The sequence below is a fragment of the Bacillus rossius genome, chromosome 16 (assembly GCF_032445375.1).
Source record: "Bacillus rossius redtenbacheri isolate Brsri chromosome 16, Brsri_v3, whole genome shotgun sequence".
NCBI lineage: Eukaryota > Metazoa > Arthropoda > Insecta > Phasmatodea > Bacillidae > Bacillus > Bacillus rossius.
In genome coordinates, this window is record NC_086343.1 from 38,089,556 (window position 1) to 38,113,768 (window position 24,213).

General features: G+C 37.0%; 1 protein-coding gene across 1 annotated transcript; it reads left to right on the forward strand.

The window, feature by feature from the left end:
* Positions 1-1,202: 1,202 nt before the first annotated feature.
* Positions 1,203-3,473, forward strand: LOC134540030 (uncharacterized). The gene is made up of 2 exons (XM_063382464.1): positions 1,203-1,232; positions 1,616-3,473. Exon 2 carries the CDS (start codon positions 1,616-1,618, stop codon positions 3,338-3,340), a length of 1,725 nt encoding a protein of 574 aa, XP_063238534.1. The 5' UTR covers positions 1,203-1,232; the 3' UTR covers positions 3,341-3,473.
* Positions 3,474-24,213: the final 20,740 nt, after the last annotated feature.

The following is a 24,213-nucleotide window of genomic DNA, read 5'->3' on the forward strand; positions in this document are numbered from 1 at the left end:
CTGGCCCCAGGCCAACCCTGGGCCAGCTGTTCCAACTGTAAGACCACCTGCTGTGCAAACAGGTGGAGGTGAATGGCCGGCCGGCCGCAGCACTGGTAGACACAGGTGCCAGCCATGTATAACTCGTAACCAGCTAGATCCTTTTGGACTCTAAGCCTTGTAGCCTCATAGTCTCTTAGACTCGTAGCATTCCAGCCAAATAACATTGGAGCTGTTGAAACAAAAAGGCAGTTGGAGCCAATGACTGTAGGAGCCAATGACTTTTGGAGTCTAAAGACTGTTGGAGTCATGACTGTTGGAGCCAATGACTATTGGAGACAATGAATTATGGAAATACAAACTGATAGATTCATAGACTGATGGAGAAATTATATCCTAACTTAACATTGACGATCGCATCCTACCGAGTTGAATGTACGTGAGAATGTACCTCCTTTTCGTTAAATGAGCTTTCGTTTTGTAGAATGTGCTTCCTTTTTATTAATGCTGCATACAAAATGAGCTGCCTTTTCGTTTATGGTGCTTCCTTTTTGTTGATTGCGCGTGTAGCAAGGATCAAAACAAGCTAACTGCTACTATTTTTGTAGCAGCAAACCACGGTCTGATTACCATTTTTGTCTTTCTGGGTGGATCTTTAGGTTTCACAATGTTATTAGTAATGAACAAAAACAAGGTGTGATTCCATCTGTATATAATTACGTCAAATTTATTAAAGAAAAATTTATAACAGATGTTAAAAAATATATAAACATATAATATTAATTACATTCTTAAACAGCTCTCAGGTATATCCAAACAAAATTGGCCAGCCGTACATGTAATTATCAAAGTTTCATTTACTAAAAATACATAAAACAAAAAAAAACATACAAATATATTTAAACTATTCCAGTATAGGTATGTACTTAAAGTCCAGAAATTATGTTTGTATGATAAACTTTGTTTGACGGCGTAATTTAGGAAAGTTAAAAAAAAAAGGTTGAACAATATGGTAGCGCCGGAGGTCAGGGCTTCGTTTCCCGGAGCTCACGCAGGTACATGATGCCAAGGCGCTTGTGTCCTGTTGAGGAAGGGAGATGAAAATGCCAATTCGGCGTCCGGCTCTCGGACCCTGTCATACAGGGGAGTTGACTTCTGTTTACCGATGCGTCGCCAGCCAGGAGCTGTATCGCCAAGTACGTCGTAGACAGGCTGTGAAGAATGTTTTGTCTGACTTGCGGTAAACAAATTTGGTAAGTAATGTTTATGTCATAGTAATGATTCTAGATTTTATACATAGAACATCAATACATTAAACGAAAGGGTATTTTGTTAGCTTTCAGAATATAGTATGTTTTTAACAGTCAGCCAATTGTGCTGTTGTAAGGAAATTAATGAAAGACACAAAGTGTAGGTGTCTTTATAAGGCCAAGGTGGCCTTATTAAGATACTGTGCTGGCCTTATTAGGTGTCGATGTTGTATTTTGTGATATGTTGCTATATTCACAGTGCAATGGTTTTATATTATGTAATCAACATTTGTTGTGGCTTTAATTCGTTTGATTAATTGTCTACTAAATAAATTACAGTACTTCTCATGTGAATTAATTTCTTGAAACATCTTGTTTTGTTTCAGATGAAAATGGACACTAAATGTAAACGAGCAAAGTGGACCGCTGACCAGCTTGTGGCAGCTTTAGCAGCATTCAGAAATGGCATGCCAGTTGCAGCAGTTGCGCGTGAGTACAATATACCACGACGGACATTGCGAAACCATATTTTGTCCGGAAGTAGCGAGAAAAAACTTGGAAGACGTGCGTTACTTACAGATCAAGAAGAAAGCCTATTATGCAATCGTATTTTCAGGTTAGGAGAGGTAGGGGTACCGTTAAATGCACAACTTTTAAGAAGGAGCGTATATTCGTTTTGCGAGTTGAATTCTATCAACCATCCATTCAATAAGAATTCCCAAATGGCTGGTAAAAAGTGGTTAAAGTTATTTCTTCAACGACACCCAGACATTTCAAAAAGGAAGGCCCAAGCAATGAATGCAGGTAGAGCAGCCAAACTTAACAAAGTCATTGTTGGTGATTACTTTGTTAAATTACGTGAAATATTAGAGGCACATAATCTTGTAGGTCATCCGGAAAAAATCTACAACATTGACGAAAAGGGCTGTCGTTTGACATTACACAAGCAGCAACAGGTATATGGCAGAAAGGGGAATAAGAGAGTTCATCTCGTTGCACCGGAGCATGCACAAAATGTTACAATTGTTGCTTGTGGTAATGCAATCGGCCAGGCTATCCCTCCTATGATTCTTTTTAAAGGAAAACGCTGCAAGCCAGAGTGGGAAGAAAACATGCCTGCAGGAACAGTTATTGAAATGACTGACAAAGGCTCTATGACATGCGAGGTATTTGCTAAGTGGGTAACCCATCTCTCAAAATTCAAGGCCCCTGGGAAAATACTTTTAATATTTGATGGAGCGAAGTCCCATTTAGATGCGAATATAGTGGATGTAGCCGAACAGAACGACATCATCTTGTTTTGCCTTCCATCCAACTGCACGCACGAGCTACAACCACTCGATAAATCTGTATTCGGCCCTTTCGAAGACTATTGGGATAAAGAGCTTCTTAATTTTTGGACCACGCAAGGCGACAGAACTTTAAACCGTGTAAGCTTTGGACTGATTTTTTCAAAGGTATGGGTAAAGTCAATGACCCCTGCCAATCTAATTGCTGGGTTTAGAGGAACTGGGATCTATCCTTACGATTGCAACATTCTTCCTGAAGCAGCTTTCGCCCCATCTGAACTGACATACACCGAACCCGATGCAACTGTGGCTAGCGAAGACAAAGTTGACAATGTAAGTGCAAGCATTGTTAGTTCTAGCAACGAGCCATCTGATCGCGGAGTATTGAACACTTTTCCAAACAATGATGGACGTTTAACATTCCACGATATACTGGCAACACCTAAATTGAAAAAATCTACAACACCAAGACGCCAAGCAATAAATTCACGAGCTCAACGTATTGTAAAATCATTGTTTCAGACCAAACGACAAACAGTTCCCGGAAAATGTCCAAAGAAGATAACTGAACCAAGAAAGGAAATAAAACGAGCAGCTTCTCGGACACCAAGATATAAGAATCGCACGGCTCCTCAGGCTGGATCTAGTGGGATAACAAAACATCATCATGTAAAAGAGGATTGGTCATGTCCTATCTGCAAAGAACATCAAATAATAGACATGAGATTGTGTTCAGAATGCAGAGTTTATTATCATGAACAGTGTGTTGGACTTGGCAAATGTGATGACAGGCCATTTGTTTGCCCTACTTGTGATGATTAGAGTAGATTTTAATGAAGTCCTTGACTGAAATTTCTAGGCTTTCATTAATAATGCCTCATAAAAATATTATTATTGAAATAACACAGTTGACAGTTAGGAAACAAGTATGCCTACGTCCTTTGTTTAAACACACAAATGTTTCTACATTTTTCATGCAGTAAGGGTCAGGTCACTTTTTTTTACTCCTATTATGTGATACTTTGTCATGTGTAAAGTCATTCTTAATGGTATATTTGTGACAAGACTATTTATTTTGGGTATTGTTAGTGTAAAGGAACTTTTCTTGTAGCTATTGTGTATGACCGATGCAAATTCAAGTTTAATATTGTGCCATGTATTTGTTTTTATTATTTTTGGTAAATTGATAACATTATAACTTATGTGTAACATTTAGTTTTCCTTAATTTTCATTCTTAAACTGCTTTTCTAATAATGAATGTATTTTTTCATTGTATTATTATGTTTCATGCATGATGGCCTTATTAGGCAACACCTAGTGGCCTTATTGGGCACCGGACGTCTTAATAAGGCCATTTGCTATGCCCTTATATTTTTTTACCCTGGAAAAATAATAATTATGATAATCGTGTTCTGTATTTTTTTTAAATCTCCACTTATGTTCTTATTACATAGTAAAATTCCAAACTTGTATATACTATCATAAATTTTATAACCACAGCCAAACCTTAACGTGGCCTTATTTGGCTCCTGTACCTATTATCACAACTACCTATTAAATATCAATTACAGTTTGCGGGTAGACAATTTTCAAATATTGCAGAATTCAAGGAACAACTATTAGTGTATGACAAACTTGAAAAGCTAGATAGAACGACGGCAAACAGGGAAACATACGAACGTAGGGAAACAAATGAAAATCGTAATAATATTAAACCGAATGTACCTCTGTATTCAAATTGACACCAAAGAAAATTTGAAAATACAGGAGAACAGAGACCACCGCGAGTTAACACATTGGGATTCTATAATTATAAACGAAATTGGTATGACAGAAACCAATACAATAGGAGGAATTTTTGGAAATATGGTAACCAGAATTATAATAAGAATAATTATCAGGAATCAGATAGGAAATATAATTTTTCAAGACAACAAATGAAGGGACATTGGAGAAGAAATGACGACTATAGTAAAAACACACAGAACGCAGGAGGGGCTGTGACACAGATGACACAAGATGTGCATACAGTTGAAAATACGCCACAGGAACAGACAAATACTAGATTTCAGACACAAGGAAACAAATCAAGTGATCAATTCGCATGTAATGTAAGTAAAACACCAGAGTGGATACCAAACCCGAAAATTATGTTTGAAAATTCAACACATCAGAACGTACAAGAAGGAAGTAATGTAATGGGTTTTAACAACCGTGAGTTTAATTCAAACGCGACATGGCATTCACAAGATGCTAACCAACATACACAACCGTTAAACTAAGTAGGGTTAGAGAGGATAGACTCCGAACGTCTAACCCAAAACTAGAGAATGGAGTCAAAAATAACTATAGCGGGAAAACGGTGAATATGTCAATGGGAAGGAATACTAAACAATTACACACTATAATGTTAAATAACAACGACAGGGAATTTTTAAGCGATGAAACGAGTGAAGAAACCGCGATTAACGACAAAGAAGCTTTATGTCCTGAAATCACTTTAATGATAAACTGAGTAAAAGTTCCGGTATTATTAGACAGCGGGGCTGAAATTTCTTGCATCAGTTCTGACTGCGTCGAAATGATTGAAAGTACAGAAGTAAAATTACCTATTCTGCCAGTACCGAACTTAAAAATCATAGGTGTGACGACTAAATTTAGCCCGATCATCAACAAACAGACATTACTAGAAGTGAATGGACTTGGAACAACTAAGTTAGCACCAGTACTAATTGTGAAAGAATTGTCGAAACTCATTATTCTAGGTACTGATTTTCTAACTAAATTCAACATTATATTAGATTTTGGAAGATGTCTAGTTACTACTAATGACGACGGATGACCACTGCGGAAAATTGGAAATTTACTGATCATTGTTTACGCACGTTAAAGAAGGAAGAAGGGAAGAACAAATATGTTGTATTAACATTAATGATTCAATAGCTTCAGAAGCAGATTTGAAGAATGCTACAGTAGGTATCTCATTAAATGACGAAAAATTAAAAGGACGTTTATTTGAAGTCTTATCATTACATAGGGAAACTTTTTCTGACAAACCCGGATTAAATAAATCATACCAACCTAAAAATGAAATTAAGGAGGAAGAAACACGGAAAGAAACTCAAAACAAGGTAAAAGCTCTTTTAATAGCTGCCGCCGACGCACGCAGAAGAGGACTGAAATCTGCAAACAAAATTAATTTATCTTGCGGCGACTTAGTACTAAAGAGAACTAATTACAGCAGTCAATTTTGGGAATTGGTTACAAAGAAACTTTTCTTATTATATGAAAGTCCGTATCGCATAACTAAGGTTATAAGAGAAAATTGTTACGAATTAGCAGATATTGACACAAGGAAAATAATAGGTCATTACAATGTAACACAATTAAGAATTTATAAAGACCCTAACATGATAAAGAGTTAAATTTTCATCTTGATTGACAAGCATCCCATTATTTAAAGTTTGGAGGGACAAAGTAATGGTTTATTTGAAAATTTGTTTTATTTACACAAGCACTGATGATATGAATGCATTATATTTGTATAACGTGAAAGGTTAATGTATGTACTGAGTACAAAACAAAACAAAAATATGATACAATTGTTTAACTATATTTAAAATAGAAAACATGTACATATTAAATGGAAAATTGTTTTGTTGTTTCGTTATTTGAGTGTCGATTGTATGTAATTATTGTATATATTTAACTATAATATGTGTTAAAGTGTAATTTTGTCCATAATGTATTAGTGTTATTGGAAGAATACCTCCAGTGTATAGTGTCACCATACACAGTGTAGACATTCTTCGGAGGGGCATTCTATAAAGGTTGAACTTGTCAACTTTATATAACAAGATAGAAGAACTAAATTAATGTATCATATTTTATAATTTCACTTCTGAGCACATTTCTTTATTACTCTATGAATCATAAGTCAGTAATTTTGTATTTATATCTTTTAATGTAAAACTTCTTTGCTCAAGGAATGAGATATTTTGTTTAACCAATAAGGAGGGTATTTTCAAAGTTCATGTTTAATATTATATGACTAAAAGTTTGTAAAACAATCTGGTATTGGTTGGACAGGTAAAATAAAAACTATTGCTGGAAAATAAATGTTTGTTTGGAATTTTTAAGTGAAAACGAAAAGGAGGGATTGATATAGGAACCATCGAATAAGCTAGACGTGACATTTTATTACTGCAGAAATTCGAATTAAGACTGTTAGAATACTTTGAAGAATGGCAAGAAATAATAGTAGACATTAATAATAATGATAGTTTGGAGATATCTATTGAATTGAAGAAGAATTATTATTTGTAAGAAGATTATAAGAAACATCGAGGCATTCCCAGGATGAAGATTATGAAACCCGACTACGAAGATTGGAAGAAATATTGAGGCGTTCCCAGGACGAAGAATGAAATATTCTGAATAATTGACTGTACGAGATCATCCGGAAACAGCGAGAGGCGTTCCCAGGACGAAGACAAATAACAAGAGGCGTTCCCAGGACGAAGACGAACAACGAGAGGCGTTTCCAGGACGAAGGTTTGGAATCGACGATAGGCGTTTCCAGGACAAAGACGAAGAACCACTACGAGGCGTTCCCAGGACGAAGACATGAAACAGCTGAAGGGCGTTTCAAGGATGAAGACGTGGAATCTTTGTTGCTGAGTTCCCGTACATCGAAGACAGACATCGTAATGCATAGTTGGTTACTACTGAACTATACTAACAGGTCGGTCAGATATTTGTAAAGGAATTTTACAAAACTTACCAGCTTTGCAAAAACTAACACACCAGAATAGTAAAAACACGAGAAATCCATCTTATATACTCTCTAAACCAATACCATACTGTTTAAGTCTAGTGACAACTTGAGTTAAAGTAAAAAAGTTTGTAATTCAACTAATCTAATGAACTTACGAATTTTCCCTCGAAATACCCAGCTGTACCTATTGAATAGTCAGGACAATAAATTAATAAGAATAAATTTTGTATAGTAAACATTCGCTGAGTGAAGGCTTGCAATAAAACAGGTTCAAAGAGTTTGATACTATTTTAACTGGTATTAAACAACTTATGAATATGTGTTGATAATTATGTAATGCCACTGAAAACTGATAACGGTTATTTCCCGAATCACGTTGCGAATATTGTGTCATTCATAATCAAGTCAAAATAGCTAAATATTTTTTAATGTTTACTCAGTTTTACAACTTCTTAAAAGTTGTTGGCGCCCACAAATTAATATAAAATGATTAGTTCTTTTGCTTTTATCCTATAAATACATTAGAACGAGTCTAAGTACTTTCGAGTCTTTCAAAGTCAAATCGATTTATAATAATAAATAAACGTTTGATAGAGAAGACCCGTTTACTATTTTTCATCTTGACCTCGGAACGCAAGCTCTTGTCGCCAGAGAAACATAGTGATATCAATCAAACGTTTCAAAACTTCTCTGTTTCGGTCCACTGCCTCATTGTGTTTTTTGACATCAGCGCGGAGTTATTCGTTTAGATCCAGATGAACACGACTGAATCCAAACATTTTAGCTAACAGACGGCTGATAAATGTGTCTGCGAGAGTTCATGTCTGTGAGCTGCTTTATGAAAATTGTTCATGTCACTAAAACCGCTCTTATTCCAAACTCCTTTCTCATTAGTAAACATTAAGCAAGGCCAACAGTACAGTTTAAAATTTTGTTTACAAGCAGTAAGCCATTTGTGCGAACTGTAAAAATTAGATATGAAGTGTCTTTTGCATGCACACCGCTTGATTTAGCATTTGTTACCATACACGACATGTCTGGCGTGGGTCTACCTTGCAAAATTAAAACTCGTTTTTGTTCGAAACTTTTAGCACCAAAAGATGAAACAAGAAAATTTTCTACCACGCAGTCACATGCGCGTCTGTTTCATGCCGCTCGCTCCCCTCCCACTTTTGAATTTGACGAAGCTCTTCACAAAAAACTTGGGACGTAATTAAGTATTATAAAGTACGTATTCTTACCGCAGTAAATCCACTTTCAGGCTGTCAGGCTAGTTATTTTACGCACCGCGAAGCACACAATTTTTCTAGAGAATACGCTGTTGTGTCTGATGTTGAGGGCTTGGTAAATTAACCACACACACCTGTAGATCCAGCCATCTTTATTGTGTGCCGGAAATCGACCACCACTATGTCTTCCATAGACATGCTATCAAAGACATACATAACATACATAACAACTCCCTTTTTTTGTGATTAACAATTGAAAACACATTCATCATTTCTTACAGACGAAGACATTATAGCCACTGCAATTACACAAGCAGGGCACCACATTTCAATTGATTCATAACTGATGACTGATACATAACATACACAACATCTCCCTTTTTTGTAGATAAAAGAACTAAAAAAAAAAACAACAAAAATAAACATCCTCATCTTATCCTTAACATTCATGTTTTTTTACACATAATTCTTTAGATAGCCAGGCCTTGTAACAACTCTGCCTGACCTCGTATTAACTATTGGAGCTTCACTAGTCGACAATTGGTTTTCACTTCTTACATTATGTTTGACCTCTGTTTCGGTGTCCATGGGGGTCACCCAAAACCCTTTTGTTATAGACATATTTTGATCTCTGTCACAAAATCCCCGAAATTCACTTTGGTTACTTTCTCTTCTCTTTGCCACTACCCCTCTATCTTGTTCCCCTTCTACTTGATTCATATTACTTTCCCCATATCCCCACCTCACCAACGGAGTCTTGTTACTATCCAGAATGAGGTGTTTCCTATTCCGTTCTATATCATAGCCATAATCCACCCTTACTCTGTATGAACGTGGTCTATCCAATATTTTGGCTATTTGGACTCTCTGCCAACCATCCCCTTTCCTTTCCAGCACTGTATCCCCTACCTGGAGTTGCCTCAGTTCTCTAGTATTTTTGTTGTAACCTGTTTGTTGTTTCACCTGCCTATCGATTAATTCAGGAACTATGCTTTGTTGTATCTGTGGGTGAAACATTTGTTGCTGGTAGGGCAACAAACCTCTCAAATGTCTACTGAAAGCAGCTGTGTTGTGTTGGTAGGTGTGTACCAATCGGGGTATTTCGATATTCCAGTAGTGTTAACATTAAGTCCTTACCTTCCTCTCCTACTGTTCTTTTCAACATTATTTTTATAGTTTGGATGAGACGTTCAATAAACCCATTAGACTGCGCATATATGGGGCTGGAAGTTTTATATTGTAAGTTCCACGCTGTGACAAACTGTGTGATTTCAGCTGACCGGAATTGTGGACCATTGTCAGTATACAATACTTCTGGAAACCTATGTCTGGCAAAAATTGACTTCAATTGTGTAACAGTGTGGACACTACTGAGGTCTTTCAATTGTACTAGCTCTGGGTATTTAGAATATGAATCTACTACCAGGAGATAGTCAGTGCCACCATAATGCATTATATCGGCTCCTAGGATCTGCCATGGCCTCTCTGGAGTTTCTTTATTCAATTGACTTTATTTACTCTTCATATTTTGTTTTGCTCTACAGGCAGTACAGTTACTCACTAAATCAGTTAATTCCTTCATAAGAAAAGGCCCGAACACACATTCTCTAGCGCGAAGCTTACATTTATGAATTCCCATGTGGTTATAATAAATATGCTGCAGAATATCTTTCCTCATTAGTGTAGGGATGACTACTTGTTTGTTTTTGAAAACTAAGCTACCTTGTACTACAAGATCGTCCCTAAATGCCCAAAATGGCTTGAATGACTGAGGTAATTTTTCTTTAGAAGGTGGCCACCCCTTTAAAACTAACTCTTTTACTTGACTGAGCATTTTATCCTGCTGGGTATGCAGTTGTATTTTGTTCATAGTGTCCTGTGTTGCCTGTATGTGATGATTTACCAAACTCTCCTGAGCATCTATTTCCTGTTTCATGATATTACATTTTCTATCCTGTAAACTTGCTCGGGACAGAGCATCGGCAACAATTAGCTCTTGGCCAGGTACATAATTAACTGTAATCTCATAATTTTGTAGCTTGATTCGCATTCGCTGAAGATGCAGGGGGCATTTGTCTAAGGGTATATTGAATATCGCCTGGAGTGGTTTATGATCAGTTTCTACAACTACGGGATTGCCATAGATGTACTGGTGAAATCTCTCGCAACCATACAATACTGCTAGTAACTCCTTCTCGGTTTGAACATAATTTTGTTGTGTTGTACTAAGTGTTTTTTAAGCATAGGCTACTGGTCCCTTTGGTTGTAGTGATACTGCTCCTAACCCCTTACTGGATGCATCGACCGACAGCATAAGTGGTTCCTTGGGGCTGTAATATTGCAAAATGGGAGTCTGTGTTAGCATCAACTTTAGGTCTTGAAAGGCTAGCTGATGCTTTTGTGTCAAATTCCACTGGGTCTCTTGTTTGCATAATTCTCTCATGTCAGCACTGCGCTGAGCTAGCCTAGGAACAAATTTCCTTATATAGGTTAACATTCCTAAAAACCTATTCAACTCTTTCTTATTAGTTGGCTCAGGGAATTCCTGTACAGCCGTCACTTTCTCCTTATCACCTTTAATCCCATCCCTACCTACATGACCAATGTACTTGACTTCACTTACCCCAAACTGACATTTGCCTCTATTAAATGTTACGTTATTCTCCCTTGCCCTAGTGAAGACTCGTTGTAGGGTCTCATCGTGCGCTTGCAAAGACGTAGGTACCACGCACAATGATATCATCAATGTAAATTTCTACTACAGGGATGTCACTGAACAGATCACTAAATATTTTGTGAAAAATTTCTGGCGCACATGAGAGACCCTATGGCAATCGAGTAAATCTCATCCTACCATATGCAGGTGTGTAAAAGGTAGTCAACCTTGAACTCTCCTCTGACAGTTGTATTTGCCAGAAACCCCTATTAGCATCTAGTGTGCTGAAATATTTACCATTCAGCATTTCTCCTGACACTTCCTCAAAAGTTGGTAATCTCTGTTATTCCCTTTGAATAGCCCTGTTCAGTGGTTGAGGATCTAGGCACAACCGTATGTCTCTATTGGGCTTTCTAACCAGCACTATGGGGTTGAGCTATTCCATGGGTTCGTTGACTTTCTTTAACACTCCTATTTCAAGCATCCTATCTAGTTCCTCTTTTAGCTTTGCATGCAATGGGAAGGGAATTCCTCTAAACCTATATGCTTGTGGCTGACACTCAGGCTTTATCTTTAGTTTACAAGGCTTCACCTTAATATTTTCAAGTCCCTCAAATACATCGGCAAACTTCTAAACTACAGTCTGTGTAGTGGTTGGAGTTTTGTCCAACCTAACCTCATCGACCCTATTCAGTATTCCTAACTGTTGATTTGCTACTAACCCAATAATAGGTGGAGATTTATTTACATCAGTAATATAAACAAACCAGTAGTTTATAGTAATAAATAATGTTATTTAATTTCAAAATTTGTATATATTTATTTGTGAAGTATTGCCATAACTTGTGTTTTGGGAAACCTTCTTCTTTTTCTTTTCATTATACTTCATAGTATCTTTTAACAACGATATCTTTGGATTTAAAACATTTTTATTTGCCTACTTCCTCTATTCTTGCTTTTGAATTACAAGTTAGATGGCGAATTTTTATTAGGAAGGATGAATTCGAACAGCGAGCATGAAAGAAGAAATTTTATAAGCAGCAAAATTGACTGAGACTTCAAGAAATGTACAAATATAAAATTTATATAAAACTTAAAGTTCATCGCTGCTAATATTCGACCAGAACTACATAATCGTCGTCGAAGGTATTAAAGAACTACATAGTCGTCATCGAAGATAGACCAGAATTACATAGTCGTCGTCAAATATAGTCAAGAAATACATATGCGTCATCAAGGATAGTAAATCACTGCATCAGTATCAAAAATGTGAACAACTGCCCTTCGTCGTCATCAAGAATCGCCGGTGTGGAGACCCATCATCAGGACGATCGAGAGCCGCTGTTCCTGTGGAGTCATCATCAGGACGATCGAGAAGTCGCTGTTCCTGCGGAGCCATCATCAGGACGATCGAGAAGTCGCTGTTCCTGTGGAGTCATCATCAGGAATATCGAGAGCTAGGACATCACTACGTCCGTACGAATGTAGTTACTGAGATCCGCAGTTCATGGGATGGTTGAAATACCATATCTTAAGGTGGTATTGTCTTTAACTTGCGGCATATTCTGAGGTTACTATGAACTATGAGAAAATTTTACATCTTTACAACTTCACCAGATTATAATTAATAGCAGTACATAACTCGACAGTAGTGTATCAATCTTATGTATAATTCATCTACTTACACCCATATAACCCGAGAGACTAATCGAAGAGTCCCGATTGAGCTAAAATAATTTTAAAACTTTACTACATTTGAATATTGCAATATTAATATTAAATTTTATTTCAAGAGGTGTCCTATTACACAGGTTGTGCAATATTAATCTTAAACGATTTCTACTGAATATAGTTATTCTTGTAAAAATTCCAATTAGCATGTTGTAATGTGAAAACAATATCATTTCCAATAATATAACTATTCATATTACCACAGTGAATCGTTTGCGTTATCATTGAAATTGAATTAAAACTTTAGATTAATAATAAGTACAATTTTGTGTTTATAAATAACCCAGTGGATCACCTTAAATTTACATGTCAATGATTGTTATTGACTCAACTCCAATAATCATAAACATATACTCAGAGATCAAATATGTTCTTTAGAGTTTCTCAAATTTGGTATTAACCAAATTATTTTCTTTGTTGGTCTGCCAATGACCGGGCTAGTCAGATTGAAATAGGCGATCACAAAGAAATTTGTCTACCCAACGTGGGACTCGAACAAAGAAATTCGTCTACCCAACACGGAGCCGATCATATCCGACTATTTAACATAGGATTGAATAAATCACAGTACACAAAGTAGAGTCTAGGAACTACTGTTTAACAACCTAGAATCAGAATAAGACAAAATAAACATGTCAGAAAACGACGAGACTGCTACCTACTACCTAAGACGGAGAAACAATGGAGGGGAAGGTGGGGAACAGAACTGGGAAACTGCTAATACAGCTGGTCCGCAGGAGGAAACCGCAGCAGTTAATATTCAGTTTAGTAGCGACATACAAACCTAACGTTCTATTTCCATAGAGAATACGAATACTGCCAACGCCACAGATAACACGGAGTATTCTGATAATAACACTTTTTTAAGCAATGGTTTGGAACAAATGTTACAACGAATGTTCCGAGACCAAAGCGAACAACTTTCCCGCAAAACCGAACAACTTTCCCGCAAAGCTGAACAACTATCATGCGAAAACGCACGTGAAAACAGGGAACATGCTGAACGTTAGCAGAAAGATTATCAGAACGTATTGATCAGGTAAACGACAGGCTTACAGATGTAATACACCAGTTCAATACTAAGATTCATGAGACAGACACAGAAATACGAAATGTCAGTGAATTGGTTAGAGTAAAATTCACGAGTGTAGATGAACAAATAGCAGATATTCAACAAAAACTTGTAGGTACTGAAACTAGTTGTCATGATATTGCTAAGAACACTACACAAGAAACAATCACACAACATACACGAGAGATTGAAACGAGAATCACGAAAATGGCTACTGAATCACAACTACACAAAGTAATTACGTCTGACGAATTTAGGACGGTGAACCAGAGGATAGACGGTTTAGAAAATCGAGTGCAGAATATTACGACACAAACAACAGATGTACCGATTAATAATTCTAATACATCAATTCCGGTAGAGTCGTGTATTAATAACACTACGATCCCAATACATACGGAGAATTCGAGCAACGATGCACGATGTAGAACACTATATACTACAGAGGGACAACCGATGATTATGATTGATTCTACTACAACATTTAATCATCCCGCACGACACTGGGCTGAGGAAAAACCTGTATTCGCAGCCAAGATAAGTGAAAATCCACGAAAGTTCTTAAAATCATTCGAAGAGTACGTTTCGCGATTCAATTTAACCGATAACGAAAAATTGAAATGCGTGAGCAGTAGTTAAAAAAATACCGCATACTATTGGTGGGAGATGCATCAACACACCATAAATTCATACGAACAGTTTAAACAACTATTCTTGCAGCAGTACTGGAATTCTAAAATTCAAGGAAATTTGCGTGCCACACTGCATGGAGAGAAATTTGACCCTAGAAAGAATAGATCACTGGAGTCTCATTTGAGTGAAATGTTTTAACGATCTAGATATTTGGATGTCGAAATGTGTGACAGTGAATTTATTGCTATGATACTTGGGCAATTACCGATGCGATACCAATTGCATATGTCAGGATATAATTTGGAAAATATCTCTGATTTCCGCGAGCAACTAATCACATATGATCGATTGGATCGGCAAAGTAGATTGAATACGAATGTTCGTGAGGACCACGATAGGTCGAACAACCCTAAGACTACATAATTATACCAGCCGTGGAATCAACGTAAAAATTACAATAACCACGAAAATCACACACGGAATACACCCCGTGTCAATGCTTTTATATGGCGAGGTAATAAATCAAAGAAGTACAAAAATCACTGGTATGATGATAACAACAGAAATTCACAACAAAGAGAATGGCGTTCAAATTACTTAGAAGGAGGAAATGCAGGTTATTCATGGAAACATCGTAACACTGATAACAGTTACTATGACGAACATAAGAGAAATCAATTCATGCATTCGAGAAATCATAATGAATATTACCAACACTACTCGTTAGCGGAATCGCAGCAGAACGAAAATATTTCGTCACCACACAGGGAAATTCAGCAATCATTCGCAAACGAAAAAACATCGCAAAGATACTACGAGGTGCGAAATGAAAATCGATCACCAAAACATTCTGACAACAGTCCAGATATGAATGCAATGCATATAAATCAATGTAGTCAAGTACCTAAAATTAATACTCAAGTGTATACATCTGGGGGTAACATGATACCAATAACATGTACCAGCGCGGGTGATAAACAAATGTTAACAACACCGCAATCCACTACATATTTTCCACGACGAGAACCGATTTCTGCGGACACATATTACTCAAATTCACGGGAAACAGTAGCATCACCCGGGAATAATACTCAACATGGTCTACACCTTGAAGATGTAGTACGCACGAATACGTTAAACTAGCTGAGATCGGTAGTGACCGTTCCTGCTTACCGATCACTAGTAATGAAAAAGGGACGAACATAAATTTCACACTGAAACAGGTGTATAACATACAAATATCAGACAATGAACGCGAATTTTTGACCGAAGATAAAGAGACAATTAATGAAAGCCAAGAAGCATATTGTCCCGAGTTTCATTTACGCATATGCGGAATTCTAACACCTGTATTATTAGATAGCGGGGCGGAGATTAGCTGTATCAGCGAGAACCTATACAACTACTTGCTGCAGTCCGGATATGAGTTACCTATGATGCCTGTACCGACGAAAAAAATACTTGGAGCTACGTCACGATTGAGTTCAGTCGTAAACAAACAAGTATTAATAACTATTGACGGCCTAGGAAAAACTAAATATGCATATGTACTTGTAGTTAAAGGACTTGCAAAACCTGTTATACTAGGAACAGAGTTTCTCACTACTTATAGCATTATTTTAGACTTTGGAGGTTGGCTAGTCACAGCCAACGATAGTATTACACCTAATACCGCAGTGAAATGGCAAATATCCGACAAAACTATTAATTTGCTACATCAGAGCTTGCGAAAGAGTCATGTTTTTAGTTTTTCAAGTCAATATTCGCTGATTGCAACTGTAGAAGATCTTGAGTCTACTGTTACAGGAATTAATACTATTTCAGACAAACAACGACATGAATTGCTTCAATTATTGATGAATCATCGAGTAGTATTTTCCGACAAACCAGGCTGTAACACACTATATGAAGCTAAAATTATTATTACTCCTGGCGAGCCGTTCCATAGAAAGTCATATCCTATTCCAGCCAAGTATTTAGCTGAAGCGGAAGAATACTTGAAATTAATGTTGGAGTGGCATATAGTTAAACGAGAGTCGAGTCCTTACGCTAATCCAATGGTGTGTGTCAGAAAAAAAGATGGTAGTGTACGTTTGTGTCTGGATGAACGTGAAATCAATAAAATTACTGTTAGAGATCGTGAAAGCCCTAGAAATACTAGTGACATTCTAAGGTTATACCAAGGAGTGAAGTATTTAACTACCATGGACTTATCAGCTGGATATTGGCAGATACCTTTAAGAAAAGATTCACAACAGTATACAGCATTTTTATTTAAGAACCAGCAATATGTTTTCCAGATGATGCCTTTTGGACTTTGCAACGCAGTCGCTGAATCTACGCGCTGCCTAGATGCAACATTAGGACCCGAATGTAGCCATTTTGCTCGAGCATATGTCGATGACATCCTTGTTATGTCCAACACTTTTGAGGAACATATACGACATCTAGACATATTTATTTCAAAATTAGGCCGAGCAGGAATGACAGTGAAACTGAAGAAGTCAAAGTTTTGTAGAGATGAACTACCATCTGTAGGCTACATTCTTACCCCGTCAGGCATAAGAACAGCTCCAGACAAGTTGAATGCTATAACACATTTTCCTACTCCACGAAATGTTAAACAACTTCGATCTTTTCTGGGAGTAATTGGGTTTTACAGAAATTATTCTGATCAGATAGCTCGCGTGGCATTACCCTTATTCCAGTTACTAAAAAAAGGAAATTTTTGGTATTGGTCAGAAATTGAACAAAGAGCGTTTGAAGCATTGAAATCAATATTCTTAGAGGAACATGTAATACATCATCCAGTACAAGGACGAACATTTATGTTGTACACTGACGCATCGGCTTACGCATTAGGCGTCAAGTTAGCGCAATGTGATGACGGAGATACCGAGAAAACAGTAGCCATGGCCAGCAGAACAATGAATACCGCGGAAAGAAACTACACCGTTACTGAAAAAGAGGCTTTGGCAATTGTCTGGTCTCTACAGAAATTCCGGGATTTATTGTTAGTAGAAAATATAAAAATAATGACCGATCACCAGGCATTAACATGTTTAAAGGCTGGTCAAACTTTTGGAAGTCGCCTCACTAGATGGTGTCTACTGATACAGGAGTAGGACCTCACTATACATCATGTGAAGGGACAGGATAATCTCGCTGCGGATTACTTAAGCCGAGCACCCGATGTGTCTAACGAACCGTTCACAAACAACAAAAATTCCAGAGAGTTCTTAATAGCGAAAACTATCACCATCGCCATAGAGAATAATGTCAGGTGTAGAGATTTATTCGCAAACCTACAAACGACTCAACTAAACGACGAATTTTGTACCAAAGTTCGCAGGAAATTAACAGAACTGCCACCGGAACACAAAGTACATCAAATGTGTTGCATTTCAGATGAAGATATATTGTTTATATATCATGTATCCAAATCCCCATTAGATAACCACTGGAAGCCAATTATACCGTTAGAAATACAAGAAAAGGTTATTAAGGAAATACATGAAACTCTTGGCCATATAGGTTCAGTAAAAATTTACGAGGCTTTGCGTCGCCAAGTTTATTGGAACAATGTGTCAAGATCAATTCGAAAATTTGTCACGAGTTGTGACTTGTGTCAAAAGGCAAAACCTACTCAAGGACATTTAGAGGGAATCTATCAGCCGATTTTACCAGACAAGCTTTTGCAATTAGTATCCGTAGATCTGTTTGGACCTCTTCCAACTTCTAAAGCCGGAGTACAACATATACTAGTTTTCATGGATATTTTCTCTAAGTATACCAAATTGTATGCTATAGTAAACGCTAATGCCAAAACAGTGTTTGCAAAAGCTAAATCTTTTATAGATCAAGTGGGTAAACCAGACTGTATTATTACAGATAAAGTATCGCAATTTACTAGTAAACTGTGGCAACAAGGTTTACGAAACTTAGGGGTAATTCCAACCACATCATCAGTTCGCCATCCCCAGAGCAACCCGGTGGAGCGGCAGATGAGAAATTTGGGAAACATCCTTAGAATTTATTGCCACCACTCACAACAAAGTAAGAGGGATTACATTCCGTTCATAGAATTTATTTTCAACCATACTATACATTCATCTACAGGACTGACTCCTAACGAGATTTTAACGACAAAAAGATCTGACGCGTTACCGGAAGTATTTTTACCTGATTTAGACAAAAGTCAAAGTTCTAAATTAGCCGGATTGTCTGAAGAAGATCTCATATTACAGTTAGAGAACTTTGTAAAGGCTCGATTGCATGCGGCAGCGGAAAAACGAATACGCAATCAAAAGCGAAAGAAAATTGTGAGTTTAAATATTAATGATCTTGTGCTGAAAAAGGCCAATCCCATTAGTCAATTTTGGGAGAAACTTACTAAAAAGTTATTCTTACTTTACGAGGGTCCTTATAGAGTATGTGGGAAGGTTAACGAAAATTGTTATATTTTGCAGACAATAGACAGTGAAGAGATAGTGGGTAGATACAACATCACACAACTACGGCCATATCGTCAAGCTACTCTATGAAATACTATGAATACTCTACAGCATCTATGACCAACTTATGACTAGACAAACAAAATATTTTATTTAATAGTTATAAGTACTTCATTTGCAGACAGTTATCGCGTGATTCATAGTAAAACTATGTCGTTAGTTCGCAGATTAATTATTATAGTGTCTACTGAGTCAGAGTATCAGTACAGACATAAGTTGTTTTTTTTTGTTGCCTTAGGCATAGTCGACGAGATATTTTAAGTCTACTGAGCTAAATGCCAGTATGGACTAGGTAATGCAGTGTATGCATTCTCTTCGACGTTATTGTTCTCACTTCTATGGATGGTGTAGTGAGCATTTGAATTAGTCTGAACTGCGAATAGTAGCACAATGCTGCAAGTTATGTTTACAAATGAAGGTGATTTGAAATTTATTGATTATATTAGGTCAAAGTCTTAGTTAAAGTTACAACTGATAGATAGAGTAAAAATATGAGTATCAGGTAGGAAAAGAAGCCCTGGTTGATTAAATATTATATATATCGCCCAAACATATTAATCGCTGACTATATACTATCTATTTGATTTGCAATCAAACTTTATAACCTTACCCATGATCTGTTTGCACACTCTATGTAAATATGGCACTTCTAACAATTTTAATTCATGGAACGACGAGATTATTTTTCTGGATATGTTACTTCACACAAAACAGAACTTATATGATACCAGTCGTAAATTGTTAACTAGGTATTTACATTAAAAAAAAAAATTCTAAACACATGGGAAGTTTTAGAAAAACTATTAATTAAAAAAAAAATATATATATATATATTGTAAACCACGTACAATACGAGATTAATGTCAACTACACTAACCACACCAGATATAACGTATATGCAAGATTATATTGTGGGTATACTTTGGACTTCATAGATGTATGTGAGATAATTATTGTATATGAAGAATGTTTTTTTGTTTTGTTTTAAGAAGTTAAATGTTGAACTGTTTTTTTAATATCGAACTTTATACGATATGACAAACTTATCACTTGTGCATGTTTAAGTATGATGATACAAACATTGAGGTTTTGTTTGCTTATTATGCATATTTGTCACATTTATGTTTAGATCTTAGTTTTCGTGTATATGACATGGTGTAAGTGTATCAATTTTATATGTTATTTAATTTTAATAGTTGACAAAAAGGTCAATCACTTCTAAGACTAATCTCATGAAAATTTATGTACAGATTGCACATAACTGTTATAATTTAGTTTAACAAATTTTAATTAATTTGGTAAAGATGATCACTGTTATTTAGTGACACTAAATAGAACCCGCAATCATCTTTGGAGCGGCATTCTATAAACAAACCAGTAGTTTATAGTAATTAATAATGTTATTTAATGTCAAAATTTGTATATATTTATTTGTGAAGTATTGCCACATCTTGTGTTTTGGGAAATCTTCTTCTTTTTCTTTTCATTATACTTCATAGTAACTTTTAACAACGATATCTTTGGATTTAAAACATTTTTATTTGCCTACTTCCTCTATTCTTGCTTTTAAATTACAAGTTAGATGGAGAATTTTTATTAGGAAGGATGAATTCGAATGGCGAGCATGAAAGAAGAAATTGATAAGCAGCAAAATTGACTGAGACTTCGAGAAATGTACGAATCTAAAATTTATATAAAACTTAAAGTTCATCGCTGCTAATATTCGACCAGAACTACATAATCGTCGTCGAAGGTATTAAAGAACTACACAGTCGTCATCGAAGATAGACCAGAATTACATAGTCGTCGTCGAATATAGTCAAGAACTACATATGCGTAGTCAAGGATAGTAAATCACTGCATCAGTATCAAGAATGTGAACAACTGCCCTTCGTCGTCAACAAGAATCGCCGGTGTGGAGACCCATCATCAGGACGATCGAGAGCCGCTGTTCCTGTGGAGTCATCATCAGGACGAACGAGAAGTCGCTGTTCCTGTGGAGCCATCATCAGGACGATCGAGAAGTCGCTGTTCCTGTGGAGACATTATCAGGAATATCGAGAGCTAGGACATCACTACGTCCGTACGAATGTAGTTACTGAGATCCGCAGTTCTGGGATGGTTGAAATACCATATCTTAAGGTGGTATTGTCCTTAACTTGTGGCATATTCTGAGGTAACTACTAACTATGAGAAAATTTTACATCTTTACAACTTCACCAGCTTATAATTAATAGCAGTACATAACTCGACAGTAGTGTATCAATCTTATGTATAATTCATCTACTTACACCCATATAACCCGAGAGACTAATCGAAGAGTCCCGATTGAGCTAAAATAATTTTAAAACTTTACTACATTTGAATATTGCAATATTAATATTAAATTTTATTTCAAGAGGTGTCCTATTACACAGGTTGTGCAATATTAATCTTAAACGATTTCTACTGAATATAGTTATTCTTGTAAAAATTCCAATTAGCATGTTGTAATGTGAAAACAATATCATTTCCAATAATATAACTATTCATATTATTACAGTGAATCGTTTGTGTTGTCATTGAAATTGAATAAAACTTCAAATTAATAATAAGTACAATTTTGTGTTTATAAATAACCCAGTGGATCACCTTAACTTTACATGTTAATGATTGTTATTGACTCAACTCCAATAATCATAAACATATACTCAGAGCTCAAATATGTTCTTTAGAGTTTCTCAAATTTGGTATTAACCAAAATATTTTCTTTGTTGGTCTGCCAATGACCGGGCTAGTTAGATTTAAATAGGCGATCACAGTAACATGAAATTCCAAGACTTTTGGAGCACTGTTTTCTGTTTTACAATATAAATAACATTTACCCAAAACTGTTATGTCTGTCACCGAATATGTTTTCAGTTTAGTGTTTGTTGCATGCAACACATCTTTCTGTAAGTGTAACTTCCTATATATACACTCAGGAATTATATTCACCTGTGCTCCTGTGTCAATTTTAAATTTAATATAGTCATCCGGCTCTTTTACTTTAAGTTTACAAAACCAATCCATATCCCAGAACCCTCTATCACTATATTCATTATTTTTTTTACATAGTGAACTGACTTCAAGTTCAGCTGTTTCACTAAGAACATTTGCAACACATTTTCATTCACAGTTTCCATTATTGCAGGAGAATTTTCCATTAAGGACGTCACAACCGATTGGGTTAACCACTTGGGGTGTTTTTACTATGGGATGGTCCATGATGCTAGTTTCCTCTTCTATAATACAACCCAACACTAGGTCTTGTGACCCAGAAACACTTGTTTCTTTATCTGCCTCTCCTACTTATGAGACTAGTTGTACATACTGTCTAAACTTACACATTTGAGCATAATGGTTAATTTTGTGACACTTGAAACACTCTACTTTGTAGGCAGGTCACTTAAATTTATCATGGGTTAATCCATATTTACCACATGCATGTTCTGGAACTCGGCGTTGAAAGTTAGTCTGAATATTAGAATGTAGAACCATACCTTGCGTTATGTGACCATTTTGAAACTTATAATCCATTTTACCCTCGAACTGTTTTCTGCCTGGAGTCTGCTACTGTAGCACTTGAAGTGCCGGTCCTCGTTCCATAGTGTAGGTCTGCTTTGGTTTGCGGTAATCACTTCTTACTTGACACCACCCAAGCCTATCACTTGTTTAATGCCGTGAAGTACTGCCTCTTGTTACCGCACCCCCAGGTCTGTTCGAAGTGCAGTGCATTTCATGTACGATGTGTTACCCTTCAATGGACTTGAGTAGCTGATGTGTTTGTTCCGCCGCCTTGCATATTTGAATAGATAGTGTGAGATCTGTCTCTCGCAACAACCTGTCTTTTAGCCTAGGATCCTTGATGTTACAGACTATTCTATCCTTAATCAGGTCATCACGCAATGTATAAAACCCACAATAACAGCTGAGACGCCTCAATGCAGTAACAAACGAATCCACACTTTCATACTCTTCTTGTATTCTTGTGTCGAATTTTTGACGTTCAACACTTTGATTTGTCTTCAGTAAAATATAATCTTCGAGGTGCTGCAGTACACGATCAAATTTAGTAGCATCACTAGTAGGCACATCCAGCATGGTGTACAAAATGTCAATCTTCACGTCATCGTCTTTATTCGTCGCACCCGCCGCTTTTAGATACACACAAAATAACTGCTTCCATCGTTTTAATTAATTACCTAAGTCTCGTTTCCAACTTAGTGGTTTTGGCGGTTTCAGCGATTGCATTACGTACCGCACGTGAATGGGCCAAATCCATGCAACACTACGATCTACATTTAAGTTATCACTACGGTTAATACTGTCTGGACACAATCACTGTTCTGTTACTGCCCCATGATAGATCAAACTATATCATAGGTAATTCGTCATTCCGCAGCACCATTTTGTGTATGATGTTGAGGGCTTGGTGAATTGACCACACACACCTGTAGATCCAGCCATCTTTATTGTGTGCTGGAAATCGACCACCACTGTGTCTTCCATAGACATGATATCAAATACATACATAACATACATAACATATGCCACAAGGCACGCGATGGAACCAGTGTTCTGGCTTGTTTCCCCAGGTCGGAATCCGAAGCCGAATGCTCACGGAAACACCCGAAGGCGAAGGTGGAGAGATCCGATAAGGAGTCGGCCACCAATGAAGGCGCAGAAAGCAATGGGAGCACCCTGGGCGGGGGGTGATGAGGTGGGAGCGGGGAAGGCAGGGCGAGAAAGAGAGGTGTGAGATAGGTAATGCGATAGCTGAAGAGGTTCAACGTTCGAACGCACCTTCACAAAGTGTTAAGGCGAGCAGTTAAAAAAAATATAAGTTGAATTAGTGACAGAGACTGTCTAAGATCTTCGTTCAGTTGACATCATACCTCCGTGGGCAGTTAAGCCCGGTCCCCACCCCGCTAGCACCAGCCCCCGCTGGTGGAATGCACCCTCACAACCCTCCCCCGTGCAGTCACCATCGCTAGCCAGTCTTCGCCTGCGCGCGACCCAGGACGGACATGTGACCCTGTGAGACCCCAAGAGACGTGAGAC